Source organism: Nerophis lumbriciformis, linkage group LG02 (assembly GCF_033978685.3).
Source record: "Nerophis lumbriciformis linkage group LG02, RoL_Nlum_v2.1, whole genome shotgun sequence".
Taxonomy (NCBI): domain Eukaryota; kingdom Metazoa; phylum Chordata; class Actinopteri; order Syngnathiformes; family Syngnathidae; genus Nerophis; species Nerophis lumbriciformis.
This window is the reverse complement of record NC_084549.2, coordinates 53,342,729-53,364,759: the sequence shown is the minus strand read 5'-3', so window position 1 is coordinate 53,364,759 and position 22,031 is coordinate 53,342,729. Positions and strand designations below refer to the sequence as shown.

At 39.7% G+C, this 22,031-nt stretch overlaps 1 protein-coding gene across 4 annotated transcripts in view; it reads left to right on the top strand.

Moving 5' to 3' along the window:
• ltbp1 (latent transforming growth factor beta binding protein 1) overlaps positions 1-22,031 on the top strand; it is a 345,179-nt gene that overhangs the window by 176,519 nt on the left and 146,629 nt on the right. For all 4 annotated transcript variants that reach the window (XM_061964602.2, XM_061964595.2, XM_061964590.2 and 1 more), the window contains exons 8-9: positions 195-297; positions 4,758-4,817. In XM_061964602.2, coding sequence (XP_061820586.2) covers positions 195-297; positions 4,758-4,817 — 163 coding nt within the window. The remainder of the gene's footprint in view (positions 1-194; positions 298-4,757; positions 4,818-22,031) is intronic.

Genomic DNA, 22,031 nt, shown 5'->3' with positions numbered 1-22,031 from the left:
CTAATGTGTGCTTACTGTTGTGTAGCTGCTAGCTGATTGTAGCCTATAGCCGACCATGTTTACCTTTTGTATATGACTTGACTAAAATATAAGAAAAGACCAAACTTGTGTAACATTTACTTTTGTAGATGTTAAACTTCTTATAGCACACATTTTACAAACAGCTATTGAACTTGTCCCTGTGTGTGTTTCAGTGTGGAAAGGCTCTCCCAGGTCTGACGAAGCAGGAACAGTGCTGTGGTACCATTGGGACATCATGGGGCTTCCACAAATGCCAGAAATGTCCAAAGAAAACATGTAAGTGCTGTCACTTTTAACATACACCGTCAGGTGTGAGCAATCATACTACTAAGTAACCAATTTAATTATTGTATTTTTTTATACGCTCAGCTTGAACAATTGTTGTTGTGTTCATGCAATATTTATTTTCAAAAAGTTTTGTGTTCTTTATAAAAGACACGCCAAAATGGTGATGTTTTGGGGGCCAAGCACTGAATAAATACATGTATTACATTTCCAATGGGCGACTTTAATTAGAGATGCAAGTGTTGTAAATTACCAGATCCGCCACAGAACCAATTAAGCGTTTAGATTGAGGTACAACTGGCGTTAAAATACAGGTACTGGAGGGTACTGGGAAAGAAGGGCAAAATGTGGGCCGGTTAAGCGGTACAGTATGTTTCTTTGTCACTATCAAACAAAGGCAATGGACACTCCCATTTTGCCTTGATTATTGAATTAATCAAAAAAATGGACTTCATTTTTAACAATTTAAATGGATGAATTTGTCAGAATGCCCGTCAGAACTTGACATCAAACAAACATGTACATTGTTGTGAAAAACAGAACTATGTTGGTATGTGAGAATTGAAACGGTGACCCTTTGGTCAGTGGTTGACTTTTGTGTTCAATTCCCACTCAGTGGCATTGTTAAGTGTTGCCGGTGTCTACAAGGTGCGCTGCGAATGATGGCGACCAGTCCATGCTTACATCAGGGCTTCCACTTATCAAAATCAAGACCCAGCTTCACCATCTGGTATCTTTCCATGTGCAACTTGCATGTCCAGAGACATCCAGCCAAGCCGCTCAAGCCGACACCTCGCATAACTTTCAAAACACGTTAGGCTTTCCTCACTTTGTAAACAAATCCTGACAGCGCCATTAAGCTGCGGGGTTTTCATTCACAAAAGTGACGTGATCAAGAAAAAATACGACCATATAGGGAAAATGTAATTCAAAACATTTGTACTTGGGTACCACATGAAACCTTTGTCAGCATATTGGTATGAATTATGGATGGGATTGAGTAAATAAGTCAAACAATGTACTGAGAGAAGCCCGTTTTAGAAACAGAACAGATAAATACATTTACTGGAAAGAATGCTGAACCACAGTATGTGATATCATTTAACCTGAGTTCATTATTTATTATTGTATGATTTAATAAGGTCTATCAGTATGATCTATTTATTGGTTAATAATTAGGAGTGTACCGATCTGGTATTGATATCAGATATCGGTCCGATATCAGCAAAAAAAAAAAAGTATCTGATGATATCTCCGATTTAAGCTCCGATTCAAGCAGTCTTGCAGTGTGTTTACTTGTGCAAAGCTGGACAGCCAGTTGACATCTAAATGTCCTCCAGTAAGCACACAAGGTTGGTCTTTTTTTGTATTTATTCAATTAATTTACAAAAGGTAAACATGGTATACTACTAGGCTACTAAGCTGGACATACATAATAAGTGTCCCTATTTGAACAATTTTACAGTCTAAAACGGCGCATTTTTCAACATGAACAAGTAACAAATAATGATAGTTGCATATTACTTACACATACAAAGTCTCCAAGGAAGAAGCATATTAGAAAGTATCCAGTAACAAACGTGTCCACATCATTCAATTTATTGCGTCATGAGCTTTACGTAATTAATTTTTGTGGCCACTAGGTGTCACCAAAAGAGGAATTACCATTCCAACCTCAAGACAGCATTTGTCCATTCCGGACGGTTGATAATAAATAGGTTAGTGTTTTTCATACCCACTATTGTTCTCTGTTTGGTTAATTTTATTTGATCAAACCTTTTTTAACAATCCACACTAGAAAAATAATGAAAGTATGTCTGATTTTTGCCGGTATCGTATTTGAAGACAAAAAGTTGTATCGAGTCACCCCTAATTATTATCATTGTCTATGCCAGTTTTATCTATGTTATACTCTGCATTTATCATTTTAATAGGCAGCACGGTGGAAGAGGGATTAGTGCGTTTGCCTCACAATACGAAGGTGCTGAGTAGTCTGGGGTTCAATCCCAGGCTCGGGATCTTTCTGTGTGGAGTTTGCATGTTCTCCCCATGACTGCGTGGGTTCCCTCCGGGTACTCCGGCTTCCTCCCACCTCCAAAGACATGCACCTGGGGATAGGTTGATTGGCAACACTAAATTGGCCCTAGTGTGTGAATGTGAGTGTGAATGTTGTCTGTCTATCTGTGTTGGCGCTGCGATGAGGTGGCGACTTGTCCAGGGTGTACCCCGCCTTCCGCCCGATTGTAGCTGAGATAGGCTCCAGCGCCCCCCGCGACCCCGAAGGGAATAAGCGGTAGAAAATGGATGGATGTTAGTTGGACTTACTGTTTACTTTTACAGTAATTCCTTTCTAGTTAATGAAGTTATGGTTATCATACACCCAGTCTTTATTATTACTGCATACTATTATATTTTTTTAGCTGTTAAAAATGTGTTAATCTCTGAAAGTTAGTAAATGATGAAGAGGATTAGGAGTAAATATGCTTTATACGTAACCAATACCAATACAATCCCAACATTTTCAAAAGAGACTGCCGCTATAAAAAGGATGAAAGTTAAATGACTTTGTAGAACTAATATTACTGTTGTAAAACTATCAGGAGAGGCATAAAAAAAGAATAATGATTACAAAATAAAAAGGAATATTTTTCCACTGGTCTGTTAGAAATGTATTTTCTGTGTGCGCCAATGTGCCAGCTAGCATCAGCAACAAGTCAAGTGCAATAGGGTGTTTTCTTTATTTTCATGCTTCGCTGAATGAATGTGGCAGCCAAGATGGAGGATTATATATCCAAGCTCAAATTCGTCTTCAAACTGGACTTTCAGACAAAACAGAAGGTGATCATATTTTTAACCTCTCAATGAGCAGCTTATCAGATTGACTTTGCGGCAGCTTTTTCGCAAAGTTGCGGCAAACATTGAATCAACTTGAGATTCTATGAATTTGTTATTAATGTTTTAGGATTTGATTGTAACCTTAACTTTAAAAGCAAAACAAAAATTGGAAAAACTATTTTGTATTGATGTTTTACACGTTTTTTACCACACAGACTTTAAAGTAGACACAAGATGGCAGTAAAATCACATATTCGGAGTTCATTGTCAAATTACCCTACTACATAAAAGGGGAACTGCAGTGTAGAGTTTGAGCAGAAAATGCCGCATTGCTGTTCTGTTCTTGGGTGTTCCAGTTCAAATAGAGAGATAGGAAAGAGCATTTATAGAGTCACAAAAGAAGTGGTTCATAAAGGTAATAAAGTCAGGGGGGAAAATGAAAGTGCATCGGAGGAAATGGCTCTTAAAAATATCACTTTCATCATCTTGTGAAATACAATCAGACCATGCTTGTCTACAGCGATCACTTTGTAAAATGTTTGTTTGAACATTTGATTTCTTTGAGAAACTTTCTGTGATGCAATCGAGTTTATTTTTTACTATATTAGTAGTGTTTGAGAGCCGAACTAAATGTAAGAAAAGGACAAGAGATCGCATTAGTTTGTGTTCTTTTGTGGTTTCTATGCCTAAATATAACTACGAAGACCTGGTTGTGCAAATAAACTAACATCATGTTAAATCCTAGTAATAAATATTTTATCGTTGGTCGAATACACCGTATTTTCTTTTTCGATTTTCATAACAGAAACTAAAAGCTTTGTAGTTGCTTTATTTGGCATGGGTGACCACATTGTAGCGTCTTTGGTGATATTTGTTAGCATCAAGAAAATATCCTTAGTAGTATTAACAAACTAGATGAATACATCTCTCGTAGATGTAATTGTAGATGAGACTAATATTTGTAGCAGGAAATCAGCTGCAAAAAAACGCATCTTTTTTTTCATTAGCGTCACGATCACAGCAGCACGGCACTCGTTATGTCAATCAAATATGTTATTTAGTGATGCACAAATAAGTCCAACTTTGTCTTTCACGGATTAATGCTTAAATTGTGGACTCCTCAGATGTAAAGACATGATGTACCTCGAATCTTTCCTTCTCTAAATACTGAGTGTCAAGTGAAGTGAGGTCCTGCGAGCAGTAACCTCTAAAAAATATATTTATCTTAAAAATGTATACATCCACTCTATCCCATTTCAAAAAATGTTTCCATGATCGCTTTTATATTTACCTCTAAACCTTTCAAAATACGCCCAAATCGGCACTGATTCAGGTAAATAAACAGTAGTCTGATGGGACTCTTGACCATCGCCTGAAACCCAGAAGTGCCCAGATGTGCCTTTAGGTCACGTGATTGCAACCCAGCTATACAATATTTCATCCATCAATCCATCCATCCATTTTCTACCACTTGTCCCTTTCAGGGTACACCCTGGACAAGTCGCTACCTCATCACAGTCCATCAATAATACCAACATTATTTTATTTTAAGATACTTTATGGGTGGTTTATCAAATGTTTGAATGAAATTCCTAATGCTTGCGTTCTCCCAGCAGCTATTCCTCTGATCGACTGTCCTCAGGGTTACAAGAGAATCAACAGCACTCATTGCCAAGGTAACACACTGTTAAATTGTATTTATTAATTTAAATGCTATGTATTCCAATTTCTCACTCAGTCTATCTGGTGAGTGCTTGATTAGAATGCAATAAATGTAAAAAAAAAAAAAAAAACATTCCACAAAACCCAAAACCAGTGAAGTTGGCACGTTGTGTAACTTGTAAATAAAAACAGAATACAATGATTTGCAAATCCTTTTCAACTTATATTCAATTGAATAGACTGCAAAGACAAGATATTTAATATTTTTTCAAATAATCATTAACTTAGAACTTAATGGCAGCAACGCATTGCAAAAAAGTTGGCATAGGGGCATTTTTACCACTGTGTTACATGGCCTTTCCTTTTAACAACACTCAGTAAGCGTTTGGGAGCTCAGGAGACCAATTTTTTTTAACTTTTCAGGTGGAATTCTTTCCCATTCTTGCTTGATGTACAGCTTAAGTTGTTCAACAGTCTCCATTGTCATATTTGACGCTTCATAATGCGCCACACATTTTCAATGGGAGACGGGTCTGGACTACAGGCAGGCCAGTCTAGTACCCGCAGTCTTTTACTACGAAGAATGTACATGAAAATAAAGAATGTGGGATTTACAATATTAACTATGAACGATAAAACACTGAATATTAACATCATATCAAAGTCGCTCCTCTTTAATTTCTCAGACCATGTCCTTGATCGACATATTTTTTAACCGAGCACAATTTGATATAATATCACTTCTTTGTGGAACTTTGGAGTAAAAGTCTGCTTCTGCGTCTGTCCCTGACACCCACGTTTCATGCTAGCCGCTCTGTAAACAAACCTCGCCTACACTGCTTGGTGCCTCGTCTGAGCTGCCGTGATGTAGATTACCATAATAACCTGTAGGGATGTCCCGATCCGATATTTGCCAAAAAATGCGTATCGGCAAGGCATTGGAAAATGCCGATCCAGATCCAGTTTAAAAAAAACCTCTGGTCCGTGTTTTCCAACGCACCGATTTAAATAATACATTCCACTTTTCTGCTGCTCCCTAATTTCCGTTCCGCATTTTCCAGCACACCTTCAACACATCCACAGGTCTGTGGATTCTCATGCAGTTGCTTTTAGCTGCTGGTATTACACGACAGGCTCTTCTCGCTCTTTCTTGTGTCTCCTTCTCACAGACAGCAAGCGCACCTTCTTACACACGTCACATACTGTCACGTCATACGTCACATACTGTCACGTCATACGTCACATACGTATACGTCCTCTCCCAGCAGAGAGGTAGCAGCATGACTAACGTTAGCTGTGATGCTAGCGGAGCCGTGCGAGAAACGTTCCCTCTAAGGTGCCTATATCGATCACTTTATTGTGCAATTGCGCACGGCAAATATATGCCACGCACTAAATCAAATAAAAAAATAAGCGCATAACAATTTTCGACACACGGACACGACAGAGAACACAGTTTTCGTCATCATTGTTCAAATATTGTAACGTCTGTCGAGACGCTTATCTCCATTCGGTGCCACACGTCCACACCATCAAAATGCCGAGGCAAACATTTCCACATCAACACTGTATGAAAAAAATAGTGATTTTTTTAGTTGTGATTTCCTTCTCTGCATGAAAGTTTAAAATGAACATATATTAATGCAGTATGAAGAAGAATGTTTTAATGTAGACACATAGAATCATCATACTGCTGTGATTATATGCATCAAGTTTTCATTCAAGGCGAAGGCAAAATATTAAGATATATATCGTGTATCGCAATATGGCCTTAAAATATCGCAATATTAAAAAAAGGCCATATCGCCCAGCCCTAGTTCAATGATGCCATTTCTGTTTGTCATGTATAATTTTTTCTATTTTGTGTTTATCCTTGAATAAACATGTCAGTTTCTTGTTTCCAACCATTGTTTATTATTCAAACTCCCCTAATTCAGCTGGCTAGTTGTTATCAAGAGTACTAAAACCCTTTTCAACATGATTCTGACAACTCAGTAGGCTAAATAACTTTAAACTTTAATACATGCTCGAATAGGCCAGTATCGGTCAGTATCGGTATCGGATCGGAAGTGCAAAAACCTGGATCGGGACATCCCTAATAACCTGTATATCACTCAAAAACACAGATTCCAACCATTTAAATACTTTCTATAGTTCAAGACTTACGGTAATTTGAAAATATCACTGCACATCATTTTGGCTGCTACAGTTTCGATGTTAAAGGTCTTAAAAAATGATTGGAACTTGGCACTTGACCTGCGGGCTGTAGTTTGGACACCCCTGGTCTAGGTGTAAGACAAAGAGTTAAGGTGAAGAGTTGGGATTTAGCCTAAGTCTGAGGGCCAGGCTAACATGAAATCACAGAAATACCACAAGAATACAGTCAGTACGAACAATTGAATGTGATTGTGTAAGTGTTCATTTAGTTCATGAAAAGGACCACACAGGCTGAAGTCACTTTTACCAAATAGTTCAGACCTCCACATGAATTTATGGCAGGTTTCTTGGAAACAACAACAGATTGTTGAGTTTGCTTTCACCAGATACTTTGATTGAACGAGCCTGTCTTTAAATGTTATTAAACTTACAAAAAAGAATGCAGTTGTAAATCGTATAAGTTGTGCTTATTTAACAAATTCACAGATTTTGATGAATGCCAGCTACAGGGTTTATGTTCAAATGGAAACTGTGTCAACACTGTGGGCAGCTATAGATGTATGTGCAAACCTGGCTACATACCCGACCCAACGCTCACCACATGCAAGTATGTAACCATGAATACATGGTAAATAAATAAATGATAAATGGGTTATACTTGTATAGCACTTTTCTACCTACAAGGTACTCAAAGCGCTTTGACAGTATTTCCACATTCACCCATTCACACACACATTCACACACTGATGGCGGAAGCTGCCATGCAAGGCGCAGCCATCAGGAGCAAGGGGTGAAGTGTCTTGCCCAAGGACACAACGGACGTGACTAGGATGGTAGAAGGTGGGGATTGAACCCCAGTAACCAGCAACCCTCCGATTGCTGGCACGGCCACTCTACCAACTTCGCCACGCCGTCCCCGGTACAAACTTGCAAGGTTCTTCCGATCTTAAAGGGGAAGCTGCACCTTTTTTGGAATCATGCCTATCGTCCACAATCATTACAAAAGACATGATGTTATTTTTTTTTTTTTTTTTGCATTCTAAATAATTGGATTCTAAATAAATCTAATTAAAAATCTGCTTACAATGGAGCCTATGGCAGCCGCGCAATTCCGCCTACAAAGCCCTTAAAAAACATCCAAACACTTCCATTGAAGTTTTATATACTGTACATGATGTAAGTATATATGTAATGTAGTAACGGATACATTTATAATAACATTTAATATTTACGTATTTTGATCATTTTAAGCATACCTGACGCATTTATTTCAAAAACACATTACGACTTTTGCTTTTTTTTTTCTTCATCACCGATTATTACTCACTGCAGACTTCATGAGGGCCAACAAACATAATAAAACATCACTTACTGTGCAATGTTTGCTGTCATTAAGATGCCGACTGCAAGGATGTTCATATATTCCCATTTAGATGAAGAATGTCTCATAGTCCTCACAAAGAAAAGAAATGCGGTGGGAGGGACCAAGCATCTTTTCGTGTCGTCCTGGCCATTTTCGGGTCCTAAATGGCTGTCAAAGTCTACCAAGGAAGCGAGGAAACAGCAGACCACTCGATGATGTAAACATGGGGACACATGGTAGTGATCACGGCGCCGCTATAAATAGATAATATATGTTAGCGCTTACAATAACAATATCACTAATACTTGGTTGATATTCAAGTCACAAAATATAAATGCAGTATTGTTGGCAGTTTTTGAATGTTTATTTATTGGATTTAATGGGCGAAATAGTGAAGCTCCCGTTGGCTCCACTATAAGCGGACTTTTATTTACCGTATTTTTCGGACTATAAGTCGTAGTTTTTTTCATAGTTTGGCCGGGGGTGCGACTTATACTCAGGAGCGACTTATGTGTGAAATTATTAACCCATTACCGTAAAATATCAAATAATATTATTTAGCTCATTCATGTAAGAGACTAGACGTATAAGATTTCATCGGATTTAGCGATTAGGAGTGACAGATTGTTTGGTAAACGTATAGCATGTTCTATATGTTATAGTTATTTGAATGACTCTTACCATAATATGTTACGTTAACATACCAGGCACGTTCTCAGTGTGTTATTTATGCGTCATATAACGTACACTTATTCAGCCTGTTGTTCACTATTCTTTATTTATTTTAAATTGCCTTTCAAATGTCTATTCTTAGTGTTGGGTTTTATCAAATACATTTCCCCAAAAAATGTGACTTATACTCCAGTGCGACTTATATATGTTTTTTTTCCTTCTTTATTGTGCATTTTCGGCCGGTGCGACTTATACTCCGGAGCGACTTATAGTCCGAAAAATACAGTATTTAGAATGCATTAAAAAATCCATCCATCGTCATAATGATTGTGAACGACAAAAAAAAAAAAGTCTTGCAAAAAAAGTGCAAATCTCTTTTAAGATAAATATATTTAATTTAACTATACAGTATTTTGTGTGACAGTGCTGGCTCGGTTATGAATGCTGGCAGAGACATAAGAGTCATGAATGTTGTTAAACACAGTTTGAACAGATTTTCAAAAACGCGTAATTGCGGAAATATAAAAATGTTGAAAACACCTGTTATTTATATATCTGGAAACTCATAACAAATCAAATATGAGTATCCATAAGAGTAGATACTACGCTTTAAGGGCAGGAAACAACACCTACAAGGAACAGAGCAGCGAAGCAGTTCAGAAGACACCTGGAGAAACATTAGTGAAAGGTAACGACCAAAACCTACAAGTAACAAAGACTGAACATACAAAGACTAGTAGCAAGTAGATGGGAAACCAGATTCCTTTTAAGTGACTCTAGTTTTCGGTGTCACTCACTGAAGTGAATCAGGTCATTGATCCACATTCGTCGCACAAACTCACACATGCGCCACAAGTAAATTGGCATTTAGGACACAAAGCTCATGTCGCCGTTGAGTTTTCAGTGATTCCTTTATGATAATGGAGTAGGGATAGATACTGAATTTGGTACTGTTGTAGGTAGTGACAAAGTCCGTCGGTATAAACAAATGTTTAAGATGGACAAACATAGAAAAATGTCTGCAACTTGTGGATGACAGAGCAGACAGCTGATTTTCTTTCTGTAATAATAAATAATTTATACTAATATTAGTTGTAATCAATTGCAACACTATAGTAATTTGACAATGAACTCTGAGTATGTACTTTTACAGCCATCTAGTGTCTACTTTTAAGTCTGTGTGGTAAAAAAAAAAAAAAAAAAGTCAAAAATACAGTATTTGTTTTCCCATTTTTGTTGGAATCCTGTGTGCATTTTGAGGTTAAGGTTACCAGGAAAACCTAAAGGGGCTGTTTGCAACATTTACACAGATGCCTGGAGAACGCTGACGTTTTTTGATTGATTGATTGAAACTTTTATTAGTAGATTGCACAGTGAAGTACATATTCCGTACAATTGACCACCAAATGGTAACACCCGAATACGTTTTTCAACTTGTTTAAGTCGGGGTCCACTTAAATTGATTCATGATACAGATGTATACTATTTTCATAATACAGTCATCACACAAGATAATCATCACAGTATATAAATTGAATTATTTACATTATTTACTATCCAGGGTGTGGGATATGGAGGGGTGGGGGGGGGTTAAGTTTGGTTGGTATCAACACTTCAGTCATCAACAATTGCATCATCAGAGAAATTGACATTGGAACGGTGTAGGTCTGACTTGGTACATATGTACAGCAAGTATTGGACACAGAGAGAGAGATCAGAAATTATAAGAAAAAGTGACTACATTTGATTGTTTACATTTGATTATTTACAATCCGAAGAGGTATGATGAGGAAGGGAGGGTGTTAGTTTAGGGTTGAAGTTGCCTGGAGGTGTTGTTTTAGTGCGGTTTTGAAGGAGGATAGAGATGCCCTTTCTTTTACACCTGTTGGGAGTGCATTCCACATTGATGTGGCATAGAAAGAGATTGAGTTAAGATCTTGGTTAGATCGGAATCGGGGTTTAACCTGGTTAGTGGAGCTCCCCCTGGTGTTGTGGTTATGGCGGTCATTTACGTTAAGGAAGTAGTTTGACATGTACTTCGGTATCAGGGAGGTGTAGTGGATTTTATAGACTAGGCTCAGTGCAAGTTGTTTTACTCTGTCCTCCACCCTGATCCAGCCCACTTTGGAGAAGTGGGTAGGAGTGAGGTGTGATCTGAGGTGTATCCTTATGGCTTCTATAACGGTACGACGTACACGTAACACATGCACGTACATTGGCTTTGGCTGTTGCTAGCTAATAATAGCACTTTGAATTGTTAGTGTTAATTGTCATTGAATGTATATTCTATCATAACAACAAAATTACCTCAAAATTGTTTGTTGCTTCTCTTGGACTGCTGTTGTATGCACACGCTTCCTGGATGTATGTGTTGATGAGACAAATGAGTGAACACCAACTGCATAAACTTAGTAATTATGTAAAATATAGACCACTAATAGTAACATAAGCTTGCCGGTGGTGTTCTTTTCGTATGTTTTGGTTTGAAAACTGTTACTGAGCAAGTTGCAAACAGCACCTTTAAAATGTTGATAATTAATTCAGAAAATCACAACTTTGACAATGAGCTCTGAATGTATGCTTTTACTGCCATAGTAGGTCGACTTCTAAGTCGGTGTGGTATAAAACGAGTAAAACATTAATACAGTATTTGTTTACCATTTTTTGTTTGAGGAAAACTTAAAGTAAGACATTCATAAAATCTCAAGTTGATTTAATGTTATTGGGGGAAAAAAATGCCTAAAACATTGCAACTTGTACCGCAACTTTCTGAAAAAGGTGCCGTGAATTTAGACCTTTTTAGGCTGCAAGATTTACAAAAAAGCCAACAAAATACCGGAGACACTGATATTCAAAGATATTTAAATGTTGTGGAAAAATTGCGGGGAAATATGAAAAAAATATTTAAAAAAGTAATACTTGCAGTACCTGTGGATCATCAAGGGGTCACGGACCCCCTGTTGAAGACCTCTTTGCTGATTAACAAATATATACAAATGCAGTTTGAGTAACAATTGCACATACTTTTTGTGTTAAGTATCTAGCGGTAGCAGGGGCCATGAAGTGAACGAGTTATTGGAGAGGAGGACCTGTAAGTCTTGATTCAGTCCAAAAACATGTGTGTTTTGAACAATTCCTTCTTGACTGTGGCAAACAAGGGGAACAGAAGCATTGGCACAGAATAGAGAACTCGGATGAACACGGGACAACCATGAACAATCTTAGCATCGAACGCAGCATGGACGCAGGGCTTATGAAACGAGTGTGTCCACCTGCTTTGTTGCTCTGTCCCTAGATGCTAGAACAAGCTGCCTGCAAAAGAAAGCACCAACAGGAAAATGTAGGCGGAAACAGGAAATTACAACAATAAAAGGTTGATGGTCATGCTCTGTTTTTCAACTCAAACAGGCTGTTCATCAGATGATCAAAAATTTCAGACCATAGCAAAAAAGTCAAAATCTCGGCTAAATTCTGTTTTTTTAATCTTTTTCTGTCAGAAATTAACGTTGTTCTCGTGCCAAAGGTAAAAATGGTTGAACTGCGGAGATTTTGTTTTATTGACTTTTGATGCTGTACTTACAATCTTCTTATACATTCATCCTGCACAAAATGTGAATATGTGACACTACCCCCCCTGTTTTAAGATTTTGTTTATAAGTCTATTTCTTCTGACCCAGCAGGCACAAGACATTAAAACAATATTGAGAACTTGTTGGATTAGGTCCTGACAATGAGCAACTTAGAATAGAATAGAATAGAATAGAAAATACTTTATTGATCCCTGGGGGAAATTCAGCACCACAGTTCGCTCACAATAGACAGTAATAATAATAAATAATATAATATATAGATAATTTATTATATATGTAATATATAAATAATCTAAATATATTCTACATATACTCTACATTTAAGTGCAGTCAAGGAACATATGCATTACACAGTCTGATGGCTGTCGGTATGAAGGACCTCCTGTGTCGTTCCGTGTTGCATTTTGGGAGTCTGAGCTTTCTACTGAACGTGCTCATTCTCCCCGCAAGGTCTGAGTGTAGTGGGTGGGAGGTGTTGTCCATAATGGCTAGGAGTTTTGCTAGACTTCTCCTCTCTGACACCACCGCCAGAGAGTCTAGCTCCACTCCCACCACATTCCTGGCCTTCTCTACCAACTTGTCCAGTCTGTTTGCGTCCCTCGCTCTCAGCCCGCTGCCCCAGCAGGCCACGGCGTACAAGAAGGCGCCCGCCACCACCGACTCGTAGAACATCTTCAACATCTTTGTACAGACGTTGAAGGATCCTAGCCTACTGAGGAAGTAGAGGCGGCTCTGTCCCTTCTTGTAGAGTGCCTCAGCGTGTTCTGACCCATTCAGCTTGTTGTCCATGTATACACCAAGGTATTTATAATCCTCAACCATGTCCACATCGACCCCCCTGATGGAAACAGGGGTCGCCGGAGTACTCCTCCTCCTTCCCAGGTCCACAACCAGCTCCTTGGTCTTCGCCACATTAAGCTGGAGGTGGTTCCTTCCACACCATGTGACAAAGTCCTCCACCAGTGCCCTGTATTCCTCATCGTCATCATCCTCAATACACCCCACTATCGCAGTCATCAGAAAACTTCTGAAGGTGGCAGGACTCTGACTGATAGTGGAAAACTTAAACATAATGTTGGAACAACATGGTTTTTGACGTTTATTCAGTGTCAGGTTGTGACATTGATTTGACCATTAAAATTTGGTCATTTTCTAAACAACAACGTAGATCCAACATTGGACATCAACGTTGTCTCAATTTACAAATACAACTATTTTGCGACATTGTTTCAAAGTCAGTTTTAAAGGCCATGTATGCTTAACCAATGTTGTATTAATGTCTTGTGCCTTACTAGGAACAACCGTATGTTGTTTTTGTGACTGATCTTTGATTGATTTTATATTGATTCAGTCTCTATCAATGCTATGGTGGTTGCTATGGATACTGTACTGTAGCTCAGGTTGTATATTTGACTAAAGACTAATGTTCTTCAGAAGGAACACACAGTTTGACAGTAAAAGTTCCCTCAGATTGGCTCTGACCAGGAGAAGGTGTTCAACGTAACCAATCAGAATAGAGGGGAGTTGCCATGTATTCAACCCCGCTCCTATACAGTAACTGCCTAAAGTTAGAATTTCCGCATGCGTAGAGAACCAGATAAACTCAGCGCGAGTGCAAACAGAATCCACGTGGGCTTAGAGTGTTTTTTACGCGTGCTGATTTTTGCACAGTTTTGACACCACACCATGCTCGGTTGTGATTGGTCAAGGGTTGAGAGGTGGCTCCGGTGTGCAATGGTATAACACTTTGGATTTTTGCCCATCGTTCACAATCTTTTTATGAGACAACAACACACGTCTTTCACTTTTTTCCTGTGTTCTAAATAGTGAAAAACTGCTTGCGAGAGGCGGCTAACAATGCAGGTAATGAGGAAGTTACTTATTTAGCTATAAAGCCCTTTACATATGACCTGCATAATAACCAAGCTATAGTCCATCCATTTTTTACCGCTTGTCCCTTTTGGGATCGCGGGGGGTGCTGGAGCCTATCTCAGCTGCATTCTGGCGGAAGGCGGGGTACACCCTGGACAAGTCGCCACCTCATCGCAGGGCCAACACAAATAGACGGACAACATTCACACTCACATTCACACACGAGGGCCATTTTAGTGTTGCCAATCAACCTATCCCCCAAGCTATAGTGACACTGTTATTGTAAGAGCTAATGTAGAAGAACTGCTTGTGTGGCGAAGTGACAGTGTCTTGCTCACAGAGACAAACACTGCTCCTCTTGCCACAAGCGAGAGGAAAACTAGCCACTGAGCTGCTGCTGCTGAATCGTCTGAGTTTGTAAAAGTTAATGCTAGATTATAAATCATGCCTCACACCTGTATAGTAGAATGTTGTGGCCATAAGACAAGAACGTTGGTAACTTTGAATGTGTTACCAAATTAAACTGCAGACTAAATCAGTGGATAGCTAGCTCTCAACTTAGACCCGAAGACAATCGCAAAATGATAGTTTTTTAATAAAGCTTTTAAAACACCCTCAGACAACTCCTCACAGACCATAAAAGCAACATCCTGTTCCTCTTCTCCACTTTTGCTAATTTAACAAGTACACATTTTAATAAAGCTTTTAAACCACCCTCAGATTCCCTTTGCGAGGACTTTGCAGACCACTTCAGAACCAAGATCAAAGACATCAAATCTGGTCTCCAAACACAGCAAGTTCTATCTGCTTGCACACCTGATCTGTTTTCCTTGCCTGAGGAAAGACTGGAGAGTTTTGTTCTGGTTGATACAAGGACACTTGGTCGAGTTTTCTCCAAAGTAAACCCAAAACCCTGCCTTTTAGATCCAATTCTTACTTCACTTTTTACATCATATTATGGATTCTTTGAGGGACAGCTTTTAACTACTATGAACTGCTCTCTTCAGACACGGGTCTTCCCTGCAGCTTTTAAAACAGGGGCGATGAGGCCCTTTTGAAGAAGAGCAGTTTTGACTTAACGGTTGTAATATCACTTACAGTTCTTAAGTAAAGACCTGGGCTACCAGAATAATCCTGAGGATTATTCTGGTAGCCCAGATCTTGTGCTGAAAACCATCCCATTAGTTGGCATCCTAGTGAGACTTGTAAATGACTGATTTGCTCTATTATCGATTAAACATATAGCACTAGTGCTAAATGCTAACGCCTGGATCATGATTTAGTGTTTCACTATAGATGGATCTGATTAGTACCCAGCTTCTAAAATTTGGAGCTCATCCTCTGTATATTCAGGCTGAAAAAGATAAAGTTCTGGATCATCATTCCCAAAGTAGTCGTTGTTGGCTCTCACAAAGTCTGCCATGATTAGAGGTAGTTGTTGTTCACGGAAGTAGAGTTTGTTGCTATGTGCTCCTAAATGAGCCAGGAAATAAATTATGGTAATGCTTAAAATGACCAAAGCTGAGTAAATATTATGTTACTGCATAACATAAGTAATTACAGCAAGTCTACAAAACGATTATAAAAAGTGTCACCATTTTCATTGATTTTTTTTACCATTTTAGTAACGACCACATACTCATAAACTGTCCTACTGTGAGAAGCATGATGGCATCACCCATCATTTTCCGTTAACCGTGAAATTGCCTACTAATTAATGAGGGAACCAATCGGGTCGGCAGGGATCCAGTTCGAGTCCCGCTGCAAACAAAGAGAAAATACAACTAGTTGTTGGAGAGATGCTACTCTGCCCTTGAGAAAGGCACCAATTCCCCCAGTCATCGTGTGAACACCCCCTCACCCCGACATCTTTGACTGCAAGCGTGGATGTTTATGGTCTCGGTGTGTTTGTGCTACACAAAAGGAGGAAAGGTTTGCAGGGGTGAAGGCTGGCAGACAGGCTGGGTTTGGACCCCTCTGGTGTATTCCGGTATTCAGGCTAACTTATAAACACTCGAAAATTACTTTTAACAATCGGACTTGTGAATCCGTTAGCGGTAACAATGAATAAAGACGACGCCATCTCACACGAAACGCTCGTTAAAAAGTTGTCTCAACGACGCAAGATCAAGAGAACAATTACTTAAAAAGATCGCTGAGCTGCAGGAAGACATCCAACGCATGTCGGATGAGATGCAGACCAAGGACTCACTCTTGGCCACCCTCAAGTCTCGTCTCCCGACGATGGCCAGCTGGCTGGACACCTCGAAGAACGGTGAGCCCGCCTCTGCAAATGTAGTCACAGTTCTCTGGGATCCAACCTGGGCATTTGTGTTCCACTTCAAGTAAGGGGGCTTCCTAGACCAACGTGGTCGTTCGCAGGCGGAGAAGGCCTCCGTCCGGGATTCACGTTGCTCCTCTCCTGAGCTTGTCACTCTCCAACAAGAACGCGCCTCTCTCCGTGAGCGAGAAGCTGGCCACCTGTGACCTGCCCCAGGAAGCTACACCTGTCCCCACTGCCACAGACACAGCAGCCTTCCCTCCACTTATGGCTTGCTGCGCTTCAGTAAACGGGGGCGCTCCTGTCAACGCAGGCGGCTGGTTAAGGATGCGGTGCGTTGGCACTCTGCCCGCCCCCCTCACCTGATGAGAGATCACACCCGGCCGGGGCAGTGCTGCGGGAGGCGGGGTACCTGAGTCAGTTTTCCCCCCCTGACGATCAAGCAGACCTTCCCACAACCCTCATTATCGGGGATTCCTTCCTGCGGCACGTCCGCATGAAGGGGGCGTTCACCCTGCCGTTCCCCGGTTCCACTGTTATGGATGTAACGGAGAAACTAGCGGACATCATGAAATCCCACCCGACCATGAAAACGATCATCATCCACACAGGGACAAACGACATCCGCCGGCAGCAGTCCAAACTCCTAAAGCAAGACTTCATCCACCTCTTCTACACCGTTGCACAGTTCCAGATAAACAATTTAATCTCCGGTCCCACCCCCACCAGCGACAGAGGGTTCAGCAGCTTCAGCAGGCTGCTTAGCCTCTACACCTGACTCTCCTCTGCCTGTCACTCTCACAATGCAGACAACTTTGATGTGTTTTGAGAGATACGCCATCTCTTTGGGCCAGACGGGCTCCATTTAGATAGAGCTGGATCTCGCACGCTGTCTTCCCACCTGGCATTCAGCGTGCAGAAGGCCAATCTCCCCACACTTGCACTAGAACAACTGTCTGTCAGTGATTGACGTTCCCCAGATCCTAGATCCCACACACTCAGTTCCACCTCCGACCACCATACACCATACACTGGACTTGGACCTGTCATTCACAACAACACTTCACACATCCTTGTCATCCTTACAACACGGGAGCACACCAGAAACCTCTATACACATTCTGTCAACTTTCACCACCTCAAAAATCTTCCAAAACAACAACAATCCACTTCTCCACCTGCCACCAACAACATGGCACTTTTAAACATTTGCTCCCTTTTGAACAACACTTTTTTAATGAATGATATGATTTTAGACAAAAAGTTTGACGCACATGTTGTTCTCTACGAGGCTTCCCCACTAAATTTTTACTTTTTATTTTCTGCTATAGGGGGCAGACGAGTAGGGGGGACTGCATCAATTTTAAATAGCTCACTGACTTCAAACGGAGTGTCTTTTAACAACAATTACACAACATTTGAGCAGCAAGCCTTGGTTTTTAGCATAACATGATTGTAATAACTGGTGATTTTAATCTACATGTTGATAACTCCTCAGATTTTTTTTATCCAGAGAGTGTTTAAACGTTTTAAATTGTTTTGATTTTAAGCAGTATGTCACACTCACAAGAGTGGACACACCCTGGACCTTTCCATTGGTGTGCCCTCTGTTGTTGACCACTATTGTGATTTTTTTAATATCACCAGTCTTAACCAGCACGGCCCCCCGGTGAGAACAGTGAGAAAACGCTACCTAACTTTTGAAGTGGCTGCAAATTTTATTGAGATTTTACAGAACGCTACTGCTGAAATTTTTACTGCGTCATGCGACATCATTCTGGTCATTTTAACAATAATCCTAAATCAACTCTGGAATCAGTAGGTCCACTTTTAACAAAAACAATCCAAACAAAACCTGCACGTCCGTGAAGAAACAACAAGCAATTATGTCAGTTAAAAATAAATTACAGGCGTGCAGAGAGCAGAGCACAACTCCTCACAGACCATAAAAGCAACATCCTGTTCCTCTTCTCCACTTTTGCTAATTTAACAAGTACACATTTTAATAAAGCTTTTAAACCACCCTCAGATTCCCTTTGCGAGGACTTTGCAGACCACTTCAGAACCAAGATCAAAGACATCAAATCTGGTCTCCAAACACAGCAAGTTCTATCTGCTTGCACACCTGATCTGTTTTCCTTGCCTGAGGAAAGTCTGGAGAGTTTTGTTCTGGTTGATGCAAGGACAGTTGGTCGAGTTTTCTCCCAAGTAAACCCAAAACCCTGCATTTTAGATCCAATTCCTACTTCACTTTTTAAATCATGTTATGGATTCTTTGAGGAACAGCTTTTAACTACTATGAACTGCTCTCTTCAGACACGGGCCTTCCCTGCAGCTTTTAAAACAGTTGCGATGAGGCCCTTTTGAAGAAGAGCAGTTTGGACCTAAACGGTTGTAATATCACTTACAGTTCTTAAGTAAAATTTTAGAAAAACAGTTTTTTAACCAAGTCAATGACTTGTTAAATATAAACAACATTTTAAGAAAGACATCAGTCTGGTTTTAGAATGAACCAGAGTACAGAGAGAGCACTTTTAAAGATTTTAAAATGACATTAGGTGGAATCTAGATAATAAAAAGCTAACAGTGTTGGTTCTGCTGGATCTAAGTGCTGCTTTGGATACAGTAGACCATGGGTGTCAAACTCAAATACAGAGTGGGCCAAAATTTAAAACTGAACAAAGCCGCGGGCCAAGGTTGAACAAATTAACCTTTAACGTACTCTACGAGCTATCGTCACGTCCGCTTTTCATCTATTCTAACATTGTTCAGACCCAGTCACAAGATATGTGCGGCTTCAGTAAGCACACACGAGCGAATGCAACGCATACTTCATCAACAGCGATACAGGTTACACTGAGGGTGCCTGTATAAAAAACTTTAACACTGTTAGAAATATACGCCACACTCTGAATCCACACCAAACAAGAATGACAAACACATTTCGGGAGAACATCCCGCACCGTAACACAACATAAACACAACAGAACAAATACCCAGAATCCTTTGTAGCACTAACTCTTCCAGAACGCTACAAAATACAAAATACCCCCCCCCACTACCCCCCCACACACACACACCTTGTAGCGTCCCGGAAGAGTTAGTGCTGCAAAGGGTTCTGGTTTGATGTGGATTCACAGTGTGGCGTATATTTCTAACAGTGCTAAAGTTTTTTAAATTGATGATGCATGTACCTTGGGAATCCATGAGATGAGATGTGGGGTTCCTCAAGGCTCAATTTTAGGTTCCATTCTTTTTTATCTTTACATGCTGCCTCTTGGGGACGTCATTAGGAGACACGGCATCCGTTTCCACAACTGATTGATACACAGTTGTACATTGCTGTGTCTCCTGATGACAAAAGACCAATAGATACCCTTTTTAACTGCATTGTAGACATCAAGCCATGGATGGCTGTGAATTTCCTACAGCTCAACCAAGACAAAACAGAGGTTTTCGTTACAGGCCCTAAAGACCAGAGGGAAACACGTTTACCAAAATTACAAGATTTTAAACCAACACAGTCTATAAAAGATCTGGCCGTGATTTTTTACTCCGAGCTGACTTTTATCTCACTTACTACAAAATAGGTTTTTATCATCTTAAGAACATAGCCAAAGTCCGCCCGTTTCGCTCTCAGGCCAACATGGAGGTTCTAATGCATGCTTTTATTTCCTGTCGTTTACAATGCCTTGCTCTCTGGCCTTCCCAAAAAGAATATCAGAAGTCTACAATTATTACAAAACACAGCTGCACGCTTGCTGAGAAAGACCAAAGGGCGGGGGCACATTACACCATTTTCAAAGTTGCTGCATTGGTGGATTTTAAAGTTCTATTATTAGTTTTTAAATGTCTTAACGGCCATGAGCCTTAATTATCTGACTTGCTTTTACCTTATCAACCCTCGCGGATCCTGAGGTCATCTAGCACTGGCCTTTTACCTTTACCAAATACCAGAACAAAGACCCACTGTGATGTGGCATTTAGCCACTATGGCTCCCACCTGTGGAACAGCCTACCAGAGACTCAGGACTGCAGAGAGCGATGACATTTTGGAAAAAAGACACCTTTTTAGTCATGCTTTTAAATGATCATCTGTTTTTGATTATTTTATCGGGTTGTTTTCTATCTTAATCATTAATATTTCTACTATTATTCTCTCAATGTTATGTTTTTATTAACTTATTAATTTGATATTTAAATTATCTATATTTTAATGTTTACATATATTTTATCATAAGTTTTATACTTCTTTTTTTTCATAGCGTTCATTTTAGTTATTCTCCAGTGTGGAACGCCTCAAAGGTGGGGTTTTTTCTGAAATCCTCACTGCCATGCCATGTTTTGTTTATGTTTTGTTATTGTCAATAGTGTTCTGCAGAGGTGTACTTGTAACAATTTTATAGAGAAATTATACTATTTATAGTCGCGGTGGAGAATGTGTGTGCGTGTGTGTGTGTGTGTGTGTGTGTGTGTGTGTGTGTGTGTGTGTGTGTGTGTGTGTGTGTGTGTGTGTGTGTTTTCTTCTCTTCTTCTTCTATTATTATTATTTTTTGTTTTGTTTTGTACAGCACTTTATGTTTGCCACTTTCCTGTGCATGAAAAGTGCTATATAGATAAAATTAGTTTTGATTTGACAAGAGTGTAGAGTGAAGGATTATATTCATTATAAGAAATCAGTCAAATGAGCACAACACACATTGTCGTTCTCCAGTGTTTACAGTTTTGGCCTTTCTTTCATGTTCTCCCTAATGGTCTTTTGTGCTTTGGAAGACATATTTGGTCTGTTCCAGTGAAAACAAATCCAGCTGTCATTGGCATGTGGAGATGTTTGATTGCCCACACAAACTAAACTCCTCTGCATGCTTTCATCGGAACAACGCTGAGCTGCTCATGTTTATTCTTGTCTTTCTTACAGTCGCTGCTTAATGTCTTTCTGTCTTTTTTTGTTCTAACCTGGTTGTCAAGGTGCTGGATCCATGCAGTCAAGTACTTGTTTGTCTTACGCAACACGAGTTGCATGTTGGGTTGTCCCGATGCAACTTTTTCACAATTCGATACTGATATTGGAGTCATGACTACCGGCCGATACCAATTCTAATCCGATTTGATATCGGCGAGAATCATACATTATTTTATTACTTTGTAGTGTTGGAGCGTTAGAAAAGGCTTGATTGAGTGAAATTACTGTTATTTATTACTAAATTACAGTTAGACTAGACGAGATGGTATAAAAAACACTTTTTGTCATTTGATTACTCGTGTAATTTAATGCTTCAGCTTCGACAGCCTT